At 37.7% G+C, this 24,044-nt stretch overlaps 1 protein-coding gene across 2 annotated transcripts in view; it reads left to right on the forward strand.

Moving 5' to 3' along the window:
• The window catches only part of LOC145982673 (uncharacterized), a 109,432-nt gene that overhangs the window by 79,541 nt on the left and 5,847 nt on the right, over positions 1-24,044 (forward strand). The window contains exon 9 of one of the 2 annotated variants that reach the window (XM_083116041.1): positions 22,356-22,534. The exons of the other annotated variant lie outside the window; for it this stretch is intronic. Coding sequence (XP_082972167.1) covers positions 22,356-22,534 — 179 coding nt within the window. The remainder of the gene's footprint in view (positions 1-22,355; positions 22,535-24,044) is intronic. 2 annotated transcript variants of the gene reach the window in all.

Genomic DNA, 24,044 nt, shown 5'->3' on the forward strand with positions numbered 1-24,044 from the left:
TCCCTGTGTTGGAACGATCACAATTATTATTACTATCTGACCGAAACTAAGTTATTGTTAACTTAGCTTTCAAATACGATTACTTAGAAAATCACATTAATGCAGGCAATTCATCATATTTTCCTATCCATAATCTTTATCCCCTGGTCAGATTTCAGATAATATACGTATGTAAACGTTAAAATCTACGAAATAATATCTTTCCAGTTTTATGCAGATATTAAATGTGGTTTCCCTAATATTAAAAGATGTATGTAAGTATTTGAAGATGTTTTTTTAAAGAAATATATTTGCGTCTAAAAATTAAAATATATTAATGGAGAAATCCTGAATTACACAGTTAGTAATCTTTAAAAATTTCTAGATTAATAAAATCAAGAAAATTCTGATAAAGAAGTCATGTGGCACGTATGGAAGAGGAAGAAGAATGCTACCAAGAGGAAAAACGCTGTCCTCCCATTTTCCACCGCAAGCGATCGAAGTGTGGGTGATGTAATCAACTGATTACCATGTAATCCTGCCCTTACGTTGCCAAAATGTTCGGCGTTCTTCAATACATCGTCGTTACATTTATTCAGCGCCAAGTGACTGCATTATATGGAAGGGGAAAAACAGCACACAGCGAACAGTACCCTAATTCTGTTTACAGACTCATCGGGTACATTGCTTCTTCATTTTACACACAGGCCCAGTATCTTCTAATTGTTTGTATCAACGGTAATCCACAATCTCTTCTGAGATGGTGGATTAAAGGTATTTTCTACTGTTACAGCTGCCGATCCTAGTGCTGGCAAGAGAAGTGGGGAGCGGGGAAGCGACCAATCCACCACGATAAGAAACGCAGCAGCCACTATAAAAAAAAACGACGCACGCTTTTAGAAGCGATATCGGGCGGGGCCACGCAGAGGGTGTGCGTGGCGATCAGCCAATGGCAGGAGTGCAACGTTGTACAGTTAGGAGACTGCGGCGCTGAAGTTGAAAGCCGTGTTCTGTAATTTTCTTGCGCGCAAGAAGTTTTCATAAAACTCGCCACTTTAAGGTTCATCATAAGATGGAGAAAGACAATTTGAACCTGACTGTCCAAGTCCCATGAATTTCCGTCGCCTACAGCCGGAGTTATCGTTCCTTGAAGAAACAAGGGGAACATCACCTTTCATTTCCTTCCGCCTGTTTTTTTCGTTGCCACTGTATTGACGCAGCTGAGTTGTTGTGTCTGATAGAGAAAACTGTGCGTGTTAAATTCGTCTCGATATAAACAATGACCCTTCATTGTTCTGAGCGTTCTCGAACATTGAAATTCTGGGTCAGTTTGAGTTCAGCGTTTTCGTAGCAAGGCTGATGTAAAATTATTCGCTTATCGTTCACTCGTGCGCCACAAAGAACAGTTTGTGAAAAGATTAAATACAGACCTTTCGTGCAATAGTGTGTGTCCCGTGTGTGTCTAATCATTAACCTCCAGGAGAGTGACTCGGAAATGAGTGAAATCAGTGACACGGAGACCGAGGAAGACGACGAGAGCGGTGATGAATAAATACCTTCAAGCTTCTTTCAGGTATGGGTTTCTCGTAAATGCTACAGTGATATGATATTATAATCCTGTGTAGAAATATTCACTATATTATTTCACTGTACTCATACATACTGTGCATGCATTATCAAAATAATGGACACATCGCGAATCTTCTGTCCTTCCCTTGCGCTAGCAGTTACTTTGGCAACAGCGCAGTAGCACTGGCTGCGTATTGGCCGAACTCATGTTCCTTCTAAAAGCGTACACCGTATAGAACAAGGTTCACTTCTTCCTGCCGCGTCGTATCTCTCGGCGCCAATGCCGTTGTCTCTGGTTGGTCTGGGGCATAATCCCCGCTCCCCACTTCCCTTGCCAGAACTAAGACCGTCCGCCGTAAGAGTGGAAAAGACCTATAGTACCGAAATGCCTACGGAAATGTCTTTGCCCCATTGCGATCGAACCAGTCTTAAGCCCGGTATCCACTTGATGCAAACCAGCGTATTGTATCCCCGTTCCGTATCAATTTATTCGAAAAAACTTGCAACGCTCCGTTTCAAAATGTGAGAAAAGATACGCAACGGACCCGATCGCTCATTTGGCGGTTTTTCCCCGTCACATCAAAGGAAGGATACGATACGCATGGAGGGTCAGTGTGGACGGGCGCTAGAGGTCTGCACGGGCCTAAATTGTAAGGCCCGAGTCCGGCCCGGCCCGAGGAAAAGAAACCCGAACCCGACCCGAGTCCGATAATAAGTAAACATGAGCCTGGCCCGAGCCCGAAAACATAATTAAAATTACTTTCCAATTCAGCATTTGAAAAAAAAATGGGCACTGTTGTACTTCGTTAACTAGCTGTTATAAAAAAATGTAAACAATCGATGAGAAAAAAAATACTGTTACTTTTGCTACATCTACTATTGGTGAAACAAATATTAACTTAACATGCGCTACTTTTTTTAAAAAAAAAGATGTAGGCCTACTACTGACTGGTTACTGGTTAGTGTCCCATGTTACTGTGCAGAAAAAGTACAGAGTCCACACTTCGAGAACTGAGGCTGGTTCGTCTCTGTTGGATCAGCAACCCAGCTGCACTAAAATTCATTTCACTGCTAGCACTTGAAGCTGGTATAGGGGCTATCCACGAGTAAACAGAAACATATCGAACGGCACAATCGATTGTGGTATTGTAGCACAACTACTTCCGGTTCACGGCGGCCGGGTAATTCAAGCGCGTACTTGTGGCCTTTCTTCTCGTTTTGTATACCGGATGAAATGGATCATATAAAAGCACTTGACGACGAGGAGAATAAGATATATCAGGGTAAAGTAGAGGCCTTTGCGTATCAATTGGATGAGAAACTAGGAAGTAATACGGCATTATTCCAGATGAGATCCATTGTCGTTGCATTGGCGATATTTGTAGCCTACATATTTGTTTTTCCTACAGAGCGAGAGCGCTTAAAGCATGTAAATCTTTGGATGCATACATTTATGTTTTAAGTGAAAAAGTGCGAGATGTACGGACATATAAGAAACGGAAAAAATAGCTTTTTTTCCCTTTTGTTTCGTTCCCGTTTGATCGCAGAAATACAAAACGCTCATTGTTATTTTAAGTCAATTTTCTGCTATTTGTGTTAAACATGACGATGAAGATGAATAATAAACTGGAAAAATTAATGATGGGACAAACACAATGACACACCATTGCCTGACCATGCTGTTCAAACCTAGGACTTCTTCTCTATCAATGTTGAAAAGATTTCCATTGCAAAAGACGAAAATCAATAATAGTACCCGTACTTAATTTTCTGGTTACACAAAAAAATATTTCCTATGGTTGAACAGCCCGACCCTGAGGCCGAGTGGTTAGCACATCGCGCTGCGACGCCAAGGGTCACGGGTTCGAATCCCGGTCGGGCTTGGTTGTTTGTGAATGTCCATTCATCAATTTCATTATTTCATCACTCATCCCCATCTTCGCAAATTAGCCAAGAGGCACAAAACGCGAAGTAAAATAAACTAACTCAATCAATCAATCAATCTATGGTTGAACAAAACTTTTTTTCCTCTGGTTACACACAAAAGAAATCTGGTTACACCAAAATTTAATACAGTTCGTGTGTACTTCAAGAACGTAACGTGTAACCTATCTGACTACGACCGAGCATCGTTTGAAAGGAAAAGTAATATTTTTGCTCATATCACTAAAACAGAGAGAAAATCGAGATTTGAATGATTTCTCTTCTACCTTTAATGAAGTTCAAGGGGTGCGGGACGCAAAAGTTTTGGTTGGGAAGGAAACATGACGGGTTATTTTTCAAGTCCTGGCGTTCAAAACGGGAAAAAATGTTATTTCCCGACTAAATTGGGAGATTATAGGAGCGGAAAATATTCAACATTACCCGATACTACAATTTTTTTTAATTAGATATACACACAATTTCACCCTCGGGTGATGATTTATTTTGCATTTCTGGAATAAAAACTAATTTCAATAATTTCGGACCTTATGTACAAAAAAATATGTAGGGAATAAACTACTTTTAAACTCTATCATTTTATCCGAAGTGTGGATCGGAACGGGATTTTTTTTTCAGGTCCCGACTTTTTGGTGTCCTGCACATCCGTTGACATTACTGCTAATGGGCTTCCAATTTTCACGCCTGACAGCTTGAATGCAATAATTTTGGCTCGAGGAAATGGATGAAGAGAGATCCGTGAACGATTATTTAGCCCGCATCGTAGTTTACATCCTCCTTGTACACACCCATTCGTTCCTCTCATACATGACACAATCTCAGCTCCCTTTAGCGGCATGTTGTGAGCCTACGAACCGGAAGTTGTTGTGCTACAAGTATGGCGTCCGAGCGAAGGCACTTCCTTCCGGTGGATAGCCCCTATACATAGGAATTGTCTGGCAAGCCGCGATAAATACGGTAACTCCTGTTCGTGATCTTTCCACCATTCCAGTAGGTCTTTAATGTCAACCGAACCATAACTATGATTTAAATATTTTTTAATTTCTTCGGCCTCGTTTTCACTTCGGGCATCAATATTTTCATCTTCGATACACGTGAAATCCAGTATTTTTAGTCTTTTGGAAACATGAGATTGAGAAGGGACAGAAGAACTATTTCGCTGAGAATGATCTTTACATTGGGATTCTGGCTCTTTGCTCTTTAGATCCCGTATTAAGGAACACACATCGAGTCTTATCTCCTCTTTCTCTGTATTTTCAAGCATTCTCAACTGACGGAAATTAGGCCACAAGAAGCAAGCAATCTTATGAAATTTGTGCAAAACAAACTTTTCTGCGAGTAAATTTAATGCAATTTGTTTTAACTGCAACAGATCCTCTGGATCTGAGAGATTCTGTTCTTTAAGGTGATGTATTAAATTGAATCGCAAAGGAAGCACAAGTGGTAGTGTGGGGTATGTATCTGCTTCTAATTGCAGAGAAGCGTCTTTGAATGGTTCCAGAAACTCGATAAGCATTCTCAGGATATCTCGTTGAACGTGTGCCATTCTCCCTTCTTCCTGGCGTTCGATAAGAATATTTTCAATGTCATTGTAGTTGACATCAAAAGATTTGTACATGTCAATCCTACTGTACCATCGAGTTTCACATTCTTGATATAGGGTAGTTTTCAAATGTTGTGTAAGACCTGCGTGTTTCATGTACCGCACTATGTCCTTTATCTCTGTTGTCAGTGTGTCTATATACGATAAATGAACTTCCGCCGAGAGTTTCTGGAATAAGTTCCTCTGTATTGTGTTAAGTAGATGGGAAGAACAGTTTAATCTGATGTACGCCTGAAGGGCACTCACGATGTTACTTCCCTGGTCCGTTACAAAAACAATTTGAGAAAGGCTGCCTTGTTCAAGACCCACTGAAACTGCTTTTCGATATAATTATCTTTTTATGTTCATTCCCGTTTTCCGGTCAGGTGTAAATTCTGCTGTGAAGAGCACTTTACTACACAACCCCCATTTCTCATTAACGAAATGAACAGTAAGAGTTATGTAAGAAATGTGTTTAAAATCATCACTCCACATATCAGTAGTAGCAGCACACTCCCGCCTATCAATCATTGTTTGCACCGTATGAGCCAGCGAATTTCGGAGGATTTCAGCGTCTTTCACTACATTACGTGACACTGTGGTAGGGTGGGGGAGCAATTCTTTTATGTTCGCATTACCATGTTGGGAACCTATTTTAACCAATATCTGAGAGTATTCTATGAATCCTTCACCTTGCACAATGTCAAAAGGTCGTATATCTTTGCAACACAAAGAGACACATGCTTTTGTAACTTCATCTTTAACATTTTGTGGAAGACGCGATGAGGAAGACTGAAAAAAGGATAGAATTTTACCTTGTCCCGAAATTACTTTACAAAGATGCCTTCTTAAATGAGAACTACCGGTTTTCGAAGCAGAATAACTTAAAACCACATTGCACTTCATACACTGCACAGCACAAATCTTCTCATCGCTATCCCTCTTCTTTATCTCTCGAAACTTTTTCCAAATGTCACTCTTTCCACGCGTATTCTCCACTAACACATATTCCCCATCCTTCAGTTTAGTTTTAATTTCTTCTGTGTTCATTTTCGAAAGTAAAAACAAAACCCGAGCGTGTACAACAGAACAACAAACACCGGCACTTGACTGACGAATGAACGATACACACTCTCTTGCTGTGGAAAGGGGAAGTCCCAAATTTTGCTGACTGCTCGCCTGGCGCCGCTCTGGCTGGGTGGCGGTTAAGCTTGGCGACAGTGAAACGCGTGTACACCTGGCGGCAAAGCTGAGGTCGTGCAGTCCTTCAAATGATGAGACATTTAAAAAATGCTCCTATTCTCATTCTCGAAGTAAACCATAATTTCAATAATTAAAAATTATTTTTCGATGACAATATTCGCTAACAAAATAGCCACGAGGCCCGGGCCAGACCCGAGCTCGAGACGTTCTGGTTATTTATGGCCCGAGGGCCTGGCCCGAGCCCGTGCAGACCTCTAACGGGCACGCGCGCGTTACGTTGCCTCATTGCATCATCCTTAAGTGTGTAGTGAGCTCTGTGAATGCAACCGCAAGTCTGCCAATAAGCTGCTTCCACTATACAGTTTACGGTTCGCGTACATGTTTGTCATCCACCAACGTGATGATTTGTTTTTTTTTCTTTTCTTTCGATAAAACGTAATTAATGAAAATATATGCGGCTGCTGCCACTTGCTGCGGTGTACTCATCGTAATTTGAGACCAGACTGTGAACCGTATCGCACTCCCATATCAATCATGCTACAGGGTGGATGATACGGAACGCAGTGATGATACGCGACAAATCGGGGTGCGTATCGTATCAATGATTGATACGGAACGGGGATACGATACACTGGTTTGCAACAAGTGGATACCGGGCTTTAGAATAGATGGTGTTAAAGGCGGAGCTACTGCGGAGCATGCGCACCCGTCTGGCTCCCCTGGAACATCCGGTTACGCTTACGGTGCTATGGACAATAATATGAAACGGCAAAGTGGAGATTCTTTTACAAGGAAATAGCGTGTCAGCTGCATAGCATATGGTTGCACAGTTCGATCGGGAACAAATTTATTGAGTCGAGTATCACTTCCTAGGTTTCCGAAGGACGTAGAGAGACGAAACCTGTGGATAAAAGGATTCGTACCCGGAAAGGATTTGTACGACTTGCATTTTGTTACAAGCATGTTGATCGCTTATCTGCGTATTGTGTTGTGGTGAAAAGAACGGCTCTTAGTAAGGTTTCAAACCGAAGCGACACGCGACAGCAGTGGTTCACATCGAAGTGACAAGCGACACAGTCCATTTAGTCTATAAATAAGCATTTACCGCGCATGGGAAATCAAGTCTCAGGCGGCACAATACACGCCATTGGGAATCTAAGCGACACGGGCAGCTTGTCGCGTCCCTTCCGTTCGATACATTTCGTTGATCACTGAGGATTCACTTTCAAGTGGCACGGAGATTACACACCGAATCGACAAGCAACGGCCCCTTATTCTAAAGAAAACAATCAAGCTTTCATACGAATACAACAGACCGAGGCGACACGATGTATTCATTCATTCATTCATTCATTGTTTTCTGCCTAATTGGCAGGTTTTTCACTGCAATCTCCAGCTTTCCCTGTTCTCTGCCTTACGCTTCGTAATAGCATACGACCCAGTTAATTTAATATCATCCATAAGCTGATATCTCTTTCTTCCACGGACTTTTCTTCCTTCAACCATTCCCTCCAAGGCATCTCTTAGCAGGCAGTTTCTTCTTAGACAGTGTCCTAACCCGTTTCTTTTCCTCTTCTTGATGGTCTCCAGTATATATCTTTTTTCACCAACTCTTTTCAGTACGGCTTCGTTTCTTACCTTGTCTGTCCATTTTACACGCTCCATTTTTCGCCATGTCCACATTTCAAAAGCTTCGAGTCGTTTCTCTTCATTTCTTCTCAACGTCCAGGTTTCTGCACCATATAGTGCTACACTCCACACAAAACATTTCACTAATCTCTTCCTTAGACCTATGTCCATGGGTCCACAAAAAACATTTTTTCTTCTATTGAAAGCTTCTTTTGCTATTGCGATTCTCATTTTCACTTCTTGGTTGCAGCTCATGTCACTGCTTATAGTGCATCCGAGGTACTTGAAGCTATCCACTTGCTGGATTCTTTCACTGTTTGCTCTCACATTAATATTCCTTGGTTTCCGTCCTATAACCATTGCCTTTGTCTTCTTTACATTAATCTTCATTCCATACTGCTCACAGCTGCTGTTTAACTCTTCTAACATACTATTTATGGTTATTTCATCCTCAGCGAATAATGCCATGTCATCAGCAAATCTTATGCAGTTTATTCTTCTTCCTCCCAATTTGACACCTCCTGTGCCCTGGAAACAAGTTTTCACTATATCTTCTAAATAGATATTAAACAAAGTAGGTGATAGGCAGCATCCTTGTCGTACTCCTCTTCCAATTTCACAGCCTTCTGTCATTTCGTCTCCTGTTCTCACTTTAACTCGTTGATTCATGTATAAGTTGCTTAGAAGTCTTCTCTCTTTCCAATCTACACCAATTTTCTTCAGAATTTCTAAAAGTTTAACCCAATTCACTCTATCAAAGGCTTTCTCCAGGTCTACAAATACTACAAACACATCCTTTCCTTTCTCTAAATATCTTTCCCCAATGGTCCTCAGTAAACCAATTGCATCCCTTGTACCTCTTCCTTTCCTGAAACCAAACTGTTCTTCCTCTAACTCGCCACTGACCTTCGAGTATAGGCGTCTGTTCAGAATTCTTAGAAGAATTTTTGCCGAGTGAGATATCAAGCTGATTGTCCTGTACTCAGAGCATTTTCTGGCATTGCTTTTCTTCTGCAGAGGTACCAAAACAGTCTCCGTGAAATCTTGTGGCCAATCCCCTTTCTCATAGATTTCATTGCATAAGTGCAGTATTTCTCTTTTTCCATCTCCCAGGCATTTGATAAGTTCAACAGGAATTTCATCAGTGCGATGTATAGTACTGAGAAAACAGACCAGTCCAAGTGACACGTGCATTTTCTCGTGGTGAAATGGTTCGAAAGGAAGCTTTCAGATTGTAGAAACCAACATAATTAAAAAATAAACAACACTTTCCGAATTAAAGCGACACGACAAATTGCAGGTGTCGCTTCTCGCTTTCATGTCGCTCGGACTGCGCAGTTTCATCAATACCGTGCATTGAGTTTCCCCGGCCTGTTATTTGAGCAAGCGTGGTGAATGGTTTGCTTTAGATCGAATGCTTCCGTGCGAAATCTCGATATAGCATGTCGCTTCAGTCTGAAAACTCCCTTGTTGTTTGAAGTAAATTCGTGCAAGTGAAAGTGGCATGCCGAATAGGTTCTCCCTAAATCCCTCAGGCGGATAGGCGAAGTTGAAAGCACACATAGTATTTACTAGCATTTGCATGTGTCATTACTTCTGCAGATTTGTTGGCAAAGATTCACTTAAGCATACTTTATAATATAACAATATCACTAGTTTTTTTGTAGAATTCTCTTTCCCTCACTTTTCCATTTACAAAATAATTGAATATATCTAAACTTTCGTACGTTTTCAGTTCGTCGTGGGTGTACATGAGATACGTAGTGGTAGTATGCTATACAACTGGCGGCCACAAAGACACGCCATGTTTTAATAATCTGCTCTGCAGTTGATAATCCTACGGATTCTTGACGTCCACTCCTTCATAGTAGAACTTTAACAAATACCTTTCTTGACTATCGTCGCACAATTGATGAAAACAAGCGCTCATTTCTTACTTCGTATGCCGGTGAATCTGTACTGGAAACAACGGGAACTGGCCTAAACCAATGTTTATGTTTACGTTATTAACAAGGTCCATACGCCTTCAGCTCATCATTCGCCATTTTGCCACACTAGCGATCCTGACGGAACAGCGGCAAGCAGCATAAGCACGCCAAGTCGGAATTGAACTTTCAAGTTATTTTCTTTATATTGATGTCTTGTTTGATTTTCTAGTTGTGTCATTCATTTTGCTTACCATGACTTGTCTCATCAAGTACCCACCAACCCCCTTTTTTTTTGGCTCACATGTTGTTTTTAAATGTTGGTTCAACTTCAGTTAGTTATTAGCAGGGCCCGGAATTTGATGTCCTAAAAATATCTGAAAAATGATCTATCTATAAAATGCCTAAAAATATCAATAAGATGACCTAAAAACTACAAGTTTAGCTTTATTTCAGGGTATGACAGTTAGTACGGCACAGTTCTTACTTCTGTAACATTAGAATTGAAATTACAAGGTGTATGTGAATTTTAGGTATAAAAATCTGTAAAAATCTTACCATATTCAGAATTCTTGTAGTAGATAATGTCGAGCGGCACGTTGCTTTGTTCCTACAATCGCGTGGCTATGGAATTCTTGTTTTCATTGTTACCGACCTCTATATACTTTCGTTACCGACATCAAGGCAATAAATGTCAGTTCCTGGCTAAAAATGAGTACGTGAAATGTAATGTAATTACATTACGTTTTTTTGCAATTACGCAAAAGAAGACCAGGGAAAGACATAATACGCGAAAAAATGACCACAAAATGACGTAAAACTTGAAAAATGACGTAAACCTTAAAATATAGAAAATATGACGAAAATATGCACAGTAAAATTCACATCTTTATAACCAGAGGTTCGTATTTAGGATTTTATTACCTGAGAGTAATGCATACTACATGAGGGAAAAAAAGGAGTCCGTGTCGCTTGCGCCGAGTCATTTGCGCCCAGGGTTCTTTACGGTTCATTTCCGCTGCGACATATGTCAAGACCTTCCTTGGTGGGTTTTCCCACAATCCGGAGTGTCATTACCGCCGCGCGCACATGTGTTTATGACGTTGCCCAGCTATAGCTGTGCTTATCTTCGATTGAAAAGGAAGGTGATTGGTAAATGAATGTAAGATGCAAGTATATATGAGGGATCTACAATGGGAAATTAGTATTTATGTAAAACTGAGACTTGAGAGAGACGACAAGATGGCTGACAATATGGAAATGATAGAAACAACGCGTGGAAAGCCGTCCCTTATTTACGAAGGCCAGCAGTATAGGAAGAAGAGGGAGAACAAGGATGGTTCGATAGTTTGGGTAAGCAAATTTCCACATGTAAACTTTTATGCCTATTAGAAAAGGATGCCTTCGAGCATTTGCATACCTACAAGAATTCAAATAACGTTTGTATTATTGTTGTGTAAGTGTATCGAAATATTGTGTTTATATATACGTAGCTATTACTTATATAATGTTTGCAAAGAAATAACACTGTATTTATAATGTTTTTTGACGATTTTATGTAGTGTATAATAATTAAGTCTAACAGACTGGCATATTTATGTTGCTTCCAAAGTGTACATATACGTAGTAGGCTACTTTAAATATAATGTTCGCAAAAAATAACACTATTTATAATAATAATCAAAATCTGGGCCCTGGTTATTAGAGAATCTGGTGCAAAACTTCAATTCAGCATTGAATTGAATTGCTGTTTTAAGTTCACTTTATGCACAGATAGGCTAATCGGGACTGAACCTACAGTTTAAAGCGGAATCCAAATTACTGTGCAATGTGCCTCCAGCGGGTATCGAGCTCGGGACCCCTGGATTACAAGGCGAAGACGTTACCACTATTTTTTTTTATTATTTCCAATTTTAAATCAAACAATTACAGTAAATCTTTACAACTCTTACAGGTATGTTATTCAAGTATTACATTTAAAAAGTTGGCATAATGTGATTTTCTATAATCTAAAGACATTTGTTCATAATCTTGTATTAGAGTTAGTCCAAAGTCCAAGTAATTATATTTTTTTCCCACAGGAAATAAAAACATTAGGTATTGTGCTATTAACCACTGAACTGATTTTTGCTTTGAACTTGGGAACAAATGAAACTCTGTTAAGGTAATGTCTTTTGCTGATACTTGGTTTGGTGAAGTGCGACAAATTCTGCTGAGCATTGTTCTTAATTTTGACCAAGCTGTGACTGCTTTCTTACATTATGTTATCTTATGGATAATCGAATCTGGAACATGACAATTATAACAATTTGGAGAATTACTGAAACCATACTTATGATATCTGTCTGCCGTTACAATTAAAGTACTTGTTGAATCACTGTGTACCATATAGATAATTTCTTGTTCGTTAGATGTGTCGCCGTTACATTGTTCCATATTTGTTTCCAATTGTATTTGGGATTTTCTCTTTCGATTCGAACTGTTATTATATTTGCGTTAAGTTGTTCTCTGTAAATCTGTCTGACTGATGGACTGTCATAAGTATGTTGCCAGTGGCGTGCCCAAGGGGGGATTGGTGGGGGTTATAACCCCCCCCCTTTTGGTCCAGTATTTCTAAAAAAAGAACGTCAAAGGCAGAAAAGTATGGCAAAATGAGGACTGACTACTTAAAAAATGTACACATGACCCCTCCCTTTTGAAAATCCTGGGCACGCCACTGTATGTTGCACAGTTCTATAAAATGTATGAATAGCGATCTCGGTATAGAACTTTAATTCTCTGGGAATGCTTTGTATGTCCATTGGTGCTGTTAATGGTACATCTTTTAACACTGTAATTATTATTTGTTGCGTAGTGGAGTCAATTGAAGAATATGCCGCTGAAAGACCGCTTTGAATAAATAATGTTCTTGATTGTATCGCCACACTCTTTAAGTTCATACCTCCCCTCTTTTCCGGGAGATATAGCTCGCTCATGGCCACGCGGAACACTTTGGATGTCCTTCTCGTATAGATACGGACAGAGGTACTTCATTCACAGCTAGTTTATTTAAAGAACTATCGGAGAAATGTGGAATCCATCTGAAATTCGCTCCAGCAGCTAATCACAATTTAATTGGATTATTGGAACGATCACATGCTATTTTACAGGGACTTATGAAAAACTTCGTGAACTCAAAACACACAGACTGGCTTTTATACTTGCAATCGGCAGTGTGGTCGTACAATGTTAATTACCAGGGGAATTTGAAGAACAGTCCATTTTTTCTTCTTCATGGATTTACGCCTAGATTAGTCTGGGAGAGCGGACTACATTTAACGCCCAGTGTGAATGTAAACAACGAGATGAGATTCAAGATTCTCGAAAAAGCACGAGAAGCAGCTTACGAGTCTCTACAGAAACGCCACCGACAAGCAAAGAAGTACTACGATAAACGTCATCAGTCCATTCAATTTACGCCAGGAAAATTGGTTCTAGTATACGATGGCAGTCATCGTGTACACACCGCTAAATGCTTTTCGGGAGTATATAAAGGACCTTGTAAAATTATAGCAAAAGAAAATCCCAATGTTTACAAAGTGGAATATAAGACAAGACGAGGACAGACAGTCGTAGACTCAATTTCGGTCCAGAGATTGAAGAAATACTATGCTTCGGAATACGGTTCCGGCGATGAGAATGTAAATGGTGATGAGACTGAAGAACAGGAACAGTCAGGAGTGAATGAGTGAGAACATACCCTTTTACCCTGTACGTAACTTCCTTTTCAGTACTCTGATGCACTAAATAAATTTTACATCTTGCAAATATTTTTTTTTAAACGAACAAACACTAAAATTATGTGAAATATTATTGTTTAGCCCTTAATAATTGCACGGAAGTGTAAAACTAGTTATTACCACACTAAAATCATTAGTTATAACACGTAGACATCGAGGTTTCATAATAATGAACAACAAGTACAGTAACGCGCAAAAATAATAATAATTAATATTATTGTATTCACGGATAGTGAACAAAGGGAATGTTGATGAATATAAATTGCGCGCAAGGAATTTTCCTCAGATTTTTGTAGGCCTGCAGAGAACTGATGGAAATAATCTTTTGTGAACTACAAAAGATAAATAGTGTAAGTCAATAATAGACTTTAGTATTTTTTTTATGAATAAAATGTGTTAAACACATTCGGTAAGGAAAAATGAGAATTAAAATTCTCTATGATTTAGCGTGGTTAGTCAAAATAGGGTTTAAACAAGTACACATTTTAATATTTCAATTGTTAAATTTAAGTTAATTACATTTATAATTTTAATAACTAAATAAATGACAGAAATATGAGATTATCAGTTTTATAAGTTTTAAATAACGTTAAATAAAGAGAACAGTTATAATAAGAGCTGACTAGGCATACAGCCAGTAAATTATTCAATTAAACGAGCTACAGATCAATAATAACTAAATAAGAGCGATAATAAGAATTATCATATAGATAATTATAATAACGAAGAGAATAGTGAACATATTGAGTTCTTTGATATTTATAATAAAATGTATCACATGGAAATAATATAAATATTAAGATTACCTTTATAATTATACGCATTTTACATTGAGATTTAATTACTTTGTATATTTTTCTTACATAACTTTACATAAAAGCTAGATTTGAAATCTAATACGAAGATTAATAAGTCAATTAAGAGCATAGGAGAAGTTACAGCTACGATCGTGAGTTATCAGCAGCCACTTGTCAGATTTTATTAACAATTTAACGACACAGTCATGAGATGAATTACGACAGTCTTGAAGGAGTAAAATATCATTAAACATGTACATTACTTTGATCCATCTAATTTGGGATACTTCATTCCAAATACGACTCAATTAGTTTATTGAATGTTATAATCAAGTTACTTAGAGTACTTCCTAAAATTTGTTTTCCGCATGGTAGAAATTTCCCATCTTGTAAAATTCCCACTTAAAATTTCCCTCACATGTATTTCATACTTCTCGAAGCGATATCCAAAGTCAATTTCAACTGCCTTCATGGTAAAATGTGTTTCGTCAGCAAAAGGATAAAGTTCAACTCGGATGCACCGGGAAAATTCCTTCCTCTTTAAGCAATGGGGAAACTGGAGTGACATTCAGGAAGACAGAACAACTGAAGAAATATGCAAGTGAGGCATTCTATTCGTTTCTTCCGGCAACGATATCTATTTACATCGACAGAAGCAAAATTCTCTCTTAACATGAAGTAACCAACACGTTGCAAATTAAACAGCAGATATCTTACATTCCACATTAGCCGGGGAACTGAATAAACTGCGACAGAGCATCCTTTCAACTCAGGTTATCAAATCGAAAGATACAAGGGAACATGGAATTGTATGTCTGTTCAGAACGATATTTCTTCATCTGGCAACATTTGGAATATAAATTGCAATTAAGTTTTTATTTTTATGTTATTTAATGTTAGATGCATATGCATATAGTTACACACTACCTATTGTCAACTTTCATTTTTTTTTCTCCATATTTTTTTGCATTTTTAGGCTGATTGCAATATCATTAGGAGAGAAAGAGTCTATAATGGACAACGAAATTTCGGATTCTTAGAATATTATTTTCCGTATTCCAATTGTCATGAACACTATCAGCAAGTTGTGTATTTTACAATTAATCTTTATTAATGACGTTATTTTTAACAATTATACTAATAGAAGGGCGATCGTTATACACAGTATTTTTAGTAATATTTAAAGTATTTCATTTCATTCAATTGTTATTTATAAATATTTTCAGTCAATTTAAGCATTCATATATTTTCAGAAACCAATTATAATTTAAATTTTTGCAGTAGTATACAGTATACACTCATTAAATCTTCAAGAGTATTTACAGCATTACATTACATTCATATGTAAAGTTCAATTTGCTTTTAGTAATTATTAGTAGTTATATTTATTTATTTTCTCTTCTCCAGATTGTAATTATATTTGGTGTGTAAAGGATGGCATTAATCAGAATTTGGGTAATTTATAGTAAGAGTAAATGTTATGACTGAATCGGTACTCCTTTTCAAATTCCATTTCCTCAAATATAACAACCCTCAACTACAAGATTTTTCATACTTGTAATATTTACAAGTACTACTTTCTTAAAATAAGGGTGACTTAGAGGCGCCCTTGTCTCAACAAAACCTCTACACATACCGACATATTAAGTTCTCTCACACACACATTACACTAACGATCAGGAGGAAATACCTGTTCGGTATATGAAGCAAATTTCCTTTCCAAAACCTACCTGAATTGCCTCACAGATAATTCAAATTTTAACGGTGAAATGAACATTTTAACAATATTATGAAACCATATTAACAGTCCTCAGTTCAACTTTTTCACAGATGTCAATGTCTAGAGATGTTCACCAGCTAAAACCTTGGAGAAATAAGAAATCAACACGAATTACACCTGAAGGACGCAGAGGAATTATTTGTCCTACGATTTTTTTTGAGAATTTCTCAAGATTTTTATTTCTGAGATTTTTCTTTTATTTTTTCGACACGTGGAAACAGGAATTACAATTAGACCTTTCATCAATTTTAATTACGCAGTTCAGCGAAATCAGTTGATAAGCTAATCTTCAACGCTGATAATACATACATCGATTTGAAGGAATTTTTACATACAACTAAATACTTCATATTCACAATTCGACGATATGCAGTTCTCTACTGTACGTTTTTCTTCAATGACAATATTTGTAGCTGCAAAGTTAATGCATCACAGTGAAAAACATTTTTCACGGCCACAAGGAATTGACTATATACATATATATACATGGTTTGGTTCAAGAAGAAACTTCATTGCTATACGCAGAGACTATTAAGTGATGATAACAAGAGTAAAATTATGGTATTTTACTTGAACTCTTTGTGAGAATCAGGATAACTCAAGGATTATTTTATGGACAAATGTTAGTGCTGTGATTTTATCTATCGAACACTATTATATTCTTATCTTCAAATACATAAATTCATGTACATATATTATTACTCAAGGACAGTTACTGATACAGTGTATATATTTTGATTAACTTCAAGTTTTTTAATTAAATATTTACTGTGATAATTGACATATATTATAAATAAAAACGACAGCGATATTTACATGATACACTAAAGTAAGAGACGGTGAAATTTACATCGATAATATGACATATGTGTGCAAGTGTAACTCGGATGAGTATCACAAACTTTGCCGATTTTGTAAATAATTAACTTCAAAATATTTAATAGTGTTGTGCAGTGTCAGTGTTTACAGGATTGATGACATATTACCTCATTAGTGTGTTACTGTGCCACACACCTTTTAACTAGGTCAATACGGATGGAACAATAACCTTATAATTGTGTTACGTGTTGTGTGTTTACATATTTTATGCATAGACAATCATAACGTCAACGTGTGTGACGTAAAACTCTCAATCATTGCATACATGAGTCAGCATAACAAACTCACATGTCAGTGTTCACCTTTCATACGCTGACAAGTATTGTTTATTTATTTTGTTTATTTATTGTTTATTTTTCTCCATTCCTTTTCCTTTTTCAAGAACAATATTACTCAAATTTCACATTTTCGGTTATGGTATGTTAATTCAATAATTTTGGGACTATATTTTGTAATAAAAAAAAAATCTCTCCATAGAAAGGATCGATATGGAATACAGCTTTAAATTTTTCATTTGTAGGTGAAAATCAAAAGATTTTCATTAGGGGGTAGAGGAGCGTATCGTACCCAAGGTATTGGGTAAGAAGTATAAAGTCTTAGGATAGCAGGAAGCAGAGAAAGGAATGCAGAATAAGCAATTAGGCAAACGTGAGGTGAGTGTTGGGATTGTCAGGAGGTGTGATCAGTTGGCGAGAATAGGAGAGAGAGTAAGGACTACGGATTGTGAGAGAGGAGCAAAGTGGGGAACGACTATTGGACGATGGTGTGTGACAAGAGACAAGTGATAATTGAGAGGACAAGCTAGGAACAATCTCCATATATTTGTAAGGCAAGTAATATCCTTTCCTTAACCAATCCATATCGGTTCAGTCACGGAGAGTATAAAACCCATATCTAATCTAAGTTAATTTCTATCGCCATTCCTTTAAAAGGTAACCTCTTGCATTTGTCACATTTAGGCCAAGCGAGTGATAACCATCTGAGAGATGAATAACAAATAACTACATCACCCAATTAAATCTAGAGGTTCTAGGTTCGATCCCAAACGCAGCATGGGAGTTGCGTTACGGAGTCGTGCCAGAGGAATTTGTCAACCTGTTGCTTTACCCTAGCTATTTGCTTCGCTGACAAGGTCAATGTCTTGGATAGGTACCAAAACTTCGATAAGGCGTAGATGTTTACGTATCTCACTCACGATTTCAAACAAAGAAACCTGAGTTGATTTGCACGTAAAGTATATATAACTTGTTCGGTCACTATCCGACTATTATGTTCGATGGTATCTCGGATAGTTGTATAAAAATGTATACCTAGTATTTTCACTTTCTGTGCTACACGTACACTAGTGTTATTACTAAACAAAATTGTTGACTCCCAAAGGTAACAAAAACGTTTTGTTTAAATTTAGCTTTGCACCCGAGACATTTTCGAAATATTTCAAGTACTTTTGTGCATTTTCCAAATCCCTTTCGCTATTTAACAATATCGTAATGTCATCCATAAAACTACTAACTTGAATCGTTTTAGACATGACAGAAATGCCCTAATTTATTTCTTGTAATCTTTTAAGTAAGGGAACTAATGTTAATACATATAATGCACTACTGAGTGGACTTCCTTGTAAAACACCTCGTTTCATTTGAAATGTTTTCGTAAGACACCCATTAAGTTTTAGTTTTAACTTAGTGTTTCCGTACAAAATTTGTATCCATTTGATAAAGGTAACCAAAACCAAAAGCCCTTAAAACACTGTACATATATTTATGACTAACTCTTATCATAAGCCTGTGAGAAATCCACTGTTAAAATTGCTTTGTTAACTTGCTGGTTTTGTGTTGTAATAATTGCATCACGTATAGTTTGTAGTAAATAATGAATTGTTCTTTGAGGATTACATGCATATTGTGTGTCTCCTACTAGTTTATGCATGTAAGGAATTAGGCGGATGTTTATGCATCTACTGATAATCTTGATATCGCTACTTAGAATTGTAATCGGGCGGTAGTCAGTAACCACTTTAGGTTTCGGTTTTTTTGGAACGAAAACCACAATTCCTGTTCTACTTGAGGACCCTAATTTCCCACTCTGTAATACATCATTGACCCATTGCGTAAAAACATCCCCAATTAGATTCCAAAAGGTTTGGTAAAAGTCTGAGGGCAGGCCATCTTCTGCCGTTGATTTATTTCTGGCCGCTTTGAAAACTGCATTTCTTACTTCAGTGTTCGTAAAGGGTTTGCTAATTTCCGTTCGCTCTTCTTCGGTTAATCTTTCTGTTACTTGGTTCGTAAAGTCCCAATTGGAGTCTTCGGGATTATGAGCTTGGCCCATTAAATTTAAATAATATTGTAAGAATGTATTCTGAATTACTCTGGGATTAGTTGTAATCTCTCCTGTGTCGTCTGTTATCTCTGTTATTAGGTGACTTTTAACTTGTCTATGCTCTTGTAAAATATGATATAAATTTGCCTCTTCATCATTATCCAAAGGTAGCTTTTTGCTTTTAATTTTTACAATGTTTCTCTTTTTTCGGTGTAGAGAGAGTAATTTTGATTTCATCTCGTTAATGTAAGGCATATTTACATTATTTTGTAATGCTAGACTTTATAAATCATGTAACACGGCATAATAGAAATTATACATGTTGTTAAAATCTCTACTTTTTTCTATACTATACATTTTACTAATATAACGAAATTTTGGTTTTACAATGAATTCCCACCAGTCTGTTAGGGTCTTACTGGGTGATCTACGCTTAACAAGCTCTAGCCAAATGTCTTTTATTAGCAGTTCATAATTTTTATCCGCCAATACTGAACAATTTAGCATCCAGTATCCTCTTCCCATACATGATTTGTTTTGTTCCAATTTTATTTTTAATATTAAGGCACTATGATCACTGAAACAAACAGGAAACACACTTACACTTTGTACATTTTCTTTATAACCCTTCGCTATATAAAAACGGTCGATGCGTGAAGAACTTTGAGTTGTAAAATGTGTAAATCCTGGTTGGTCTCTATGGTTACAACTCCATGCATCTTGTAACTTTAAGCCCTTTGTTAATTCATATAGTGCCCGGGAAAAATTATAGCCTGGTTGTTGATCTTGCCTGTCTAGGACGGAATTGAAATCGCCAGCCACTAACGCATTTAATGTATGCGATGTTAATTCTGGACTTAAGATTGTTGAAAAGAAATGTTCTCGTTCTTGCTTATTATGACTTCCTGAAGGCGCGTATACATTGCATAAAAACAAAGGACCTAATTCCGCACTTATTAATCTTCCTGATGGGTGGAAGGTGACATTATGTAAATCAATTCTTTGATGCACCGCTATTGCTGTGCCTTGATATGTGGCAGTAAAATTATTATGAACCTTGTACCTTGCCAAGGATGAAAAATTGTCAATGTCTACTTCTTGTAGGAAAGCTATATCAATATCCGACTGTGACAAAAAATCATTTAACGCCATTAGTTTATTCTGACTTTGTAATTTGTTAAGGTTAATCGTTGCTAATGTAAATATGTACATTAGGGATGTCAGGATCTTATTTAAGCAATACATTAATAATTTTTAGTACTTTATGCTTTGCAATTGTTCCACTTTTGACGCTGGGCAGACTCACTCATATCTCTTCGTCACTACCTGAGACAAGAACTGTAGGCATTTCTGTATCACTTGGTTTATGTGTCCCTGCCCCTATTAGTTCTAAACTTTTTTCCTCTTTTCCTAAAAAGGGTTCGGTTGAATAGGGTTTTCTCTCTTGGGCTTAAGCTTTACTTCTACTGCTGTACTTACCACGTCATCCTTTTTTTGTTTCTTCGGACGTAAGGTCATATGGTCTGTAGCATTTTTCCTCGCGTCCCTGGCGGATCGTGAGCGGGGTTTTTTGGGGGTAGGTTCTGGAAATTCTGCTTCTGCGAACATCGAACTTGTTGGGATTTGGGGGTCTTGATTCGGGAATTCGAACAGGATAATTGGAACTATAGATTCGTTCCCACTTACACTTTCACTTGCACTTTCGTGCACACTTTCCTTGTTCCCGTCACTTGCATTATCTTCTTGCTGATTTAACTGGGGGGGGGGGGGGGGGTGGGAGTCTTAGTACTTGCCTTGGTCTCGTTGTCTTCAGTGACTACCATCTGCTCGTGTTGTTCCTTGTGGTCCTCTGGTGGAGCCTGTCGGTATGCCGGTACTGGTAAAATGGTTCGGGTATTCTGTTCTTGAGCAGTTGGTTCCCTAGGAGGGTGTGAAGAACTGGGGAGTGTATTTACCACCGCTGCAGCGTATCCAGCAGTACGTGTCGACCTTGCCACCCTATGCTGGCACTCATGATATAAGTGGTCCTGTGCATTACATCTAAAACAGAGTTTGGGTTGCCCTTCATACGTGGTCCAATAACGCTCTTCATTTAACATAATGTAAGATGGCACCGGTTTTTGTAGGATGATGCGTACTATCTTCCTGCTCGTTCTGACTGGGTAGGGGAGAGAGGTGGAATAAACTTCATCTCGTACTGTTTGTACTATTCCGTATTTGGACATTTCAGTTGTTATGGCACTGTCTGGTAATTCCATGGACACTAGATGAATACGAACGATTGTGACAGGTTTGTCTGCTCTATGTACTGGTATTTCATATTCTCCCGTGTCGTCTGTGAATACGAAAATTCCTTTACTACGTGCTATTATTTACGTGCAAAATTGTTCGGTGCTTACTTTAACAAACACTTGGTGTTTTACGAAGTCTACTTCGATGCTCAAAACGTCCGCTACGCGAAATTTCACTACATCTCTCATCCATTCATGAATGGCGAGCGTGGTCGGTCTTTGCTGCACACGGGCGAAGGAAAATTGCAAAGTGTTTAACCTTTTGACCGGCATGTCTGAGAAATTACATACGTTCACTTCACGTCACTGATACTGAGCTACTCGCTCTGCTGTTAATATAATATTCACCTGTCTGTAGAAACTAATTCCGCGTGTTGATTCTACTCTACTTGACGAATGTTCGGGAGCGCTCGCTAGACACGTCTGCTCTCTACCTCGCCTCGTCGCGGAATAACGACTACGCCACTGGGGAGGTCCTTCAATTCAGCACTTCCGTTTAAAATATGTTTCGTTCGTCATAAAAAAGGATAACAATTCTGATGTACGAGCTACCGATTGATATCAACATCAAACAAGATTGGATACATGTAGTGTATAATTTCTTTTAGGGAAGCATGTACCAGGAATATTTTTAAGGAACTGTAATTTCCTTCCACTGAATTATGTTGTTTGCTTTCAGTGCAAGAAGAAGACCACACGAACGCTGACTGCCTCGTCGTGGTTGTCCTCACCCACGGATTGGAGAATTCCTTCGTGAATGCGTATGACGTGGCGTACCCTCTAGAAGAAATCTGGTCTAAATTCAAGGATGAAAATTGCCCGACTCTCGCAGGAAAACCTAAACTGTTTTTCGTCCAGGCGAGTTGAATGATATTCTGAACATTTTCGTCTGTAGAAATTGCAAGGGGAAAACAACAGCTGATATTTCAAAAGTTCGGAAAAGTAACACCTGGGACCGTTTTATTCATTGTCAATTAATGCATACAAACAAATATTTACATAAAACAGCAGTTGTCAATCGGTTAGCCTTGAGGCATATTATCAAGAATTACAGTATTGCTACAGACTATAAGTTCTGTTAACAGATCCAAAGATCATTCACAGTTAACGTCAAGAATGTCTTCCTTTTCTTCTCACACTTTATTAATAGTACTAGGATTTTTATGACCTAAAAATCACCAAAATATGCAAAATAAAATATGCTCTTATGACCTAAAATTTTACAAAATATTCAATACAATTTCAAAAATATGCCCTATAATTTCAAAAATATGCCCTATAATTTCAAAAATATGCCCTGGACTGTTTCAAACGCCAATGTCTAAATGCTGAGATATTTTCATACACATACTATTTTTAGTTCACTTTATGAGCCCCGAGTTGCAATGTACAATGAGTACTTTCTCTAAATTTTCAAATAAAAATGAAAAAGATTTTGCTACAGTGCAAAAAAAAAAACAAAAAAAAAAACGAGTAAATGGGAGTAAGAAGGAATCCACTTCGAAAATGACTGTATATTTCTTGAAAATGCATAAATATGCTCAATATGACCGAAAATCCATCAAAATATGCTCTATCACGTATGGCCAAATATGCCAAATTATGCCCTTAAAAAGCACCTTAATTTAATTAGTTTCTTCACAATATGAATTTCTATATGTTTAGGGAACACATCACCCTTACCAAAAAAAAAATGCTAAATCATGAAAATCCTAGCCCTTACATAGACCTCTGGTTTTAGGTTATTAACCTATTTTTTCCTTTGCAGGTAAATAAAAAATAACAAGATACGTCAGCGTTTTATATAAAAACGCATCAGCTGACGAGGTTTTATAGTGGCTAAAATAACTTATTTTGCTTGTTTTGTTACAACCTATTTTCGGTTTGTACCTAATTCAAACTTTTTTTAAAGGTTTTTATATATATATATTTAAGGTTTTACAGGATTTTTATATCTCTCAGAGATATTTGCTCTGTTTGGTGGCAAAAACTTCAAGACTAACGTGTTCGAAACATACTCTCTGTCGATTTCCTTCCCTCCAAGTACATGGGGTATTTTCAAAGCTCTAAGCAAAATGTCTGGCGACACTGACCTGCACAGTCCAAAGTTCGTGCAAACTTCTGATCCATGTGGTCAGTTCGATGCATTGTGGCATTCACGCCTTGCTAAGTAACGTTTCAGCATTCAAATTTGCACCACTGACTATGTTTCTGTTAGATCATTTTCAGCACATAAGATAAGGAGTTGGACTGTGCATATAACATGAAAAAGATTATTATGTATTCAGGGTGACCACTCTAGGACCATGATAAAATTTATGTACAATTTCCGGTTCCAAGCCGAACCTTCCAATAATTCAAGGGTACA

The sequence above is a fragment of the Lepisma saccharinum genome, unplaced genomic scaffold (assembly GCF_977018435.1).
Source record: "Lepisma saccharinum unplaced genomic scaffold, izLepSacc3.1 HAP1_SCAFFOLD_310, whole genome shotgun sequence".
Lineage (NCBI taxonomy): Eukaryota > Metazoa > Arthropoda > Insecta > Zygentoma > Lepismatidae > Lepisma > Lepisma saccharinum.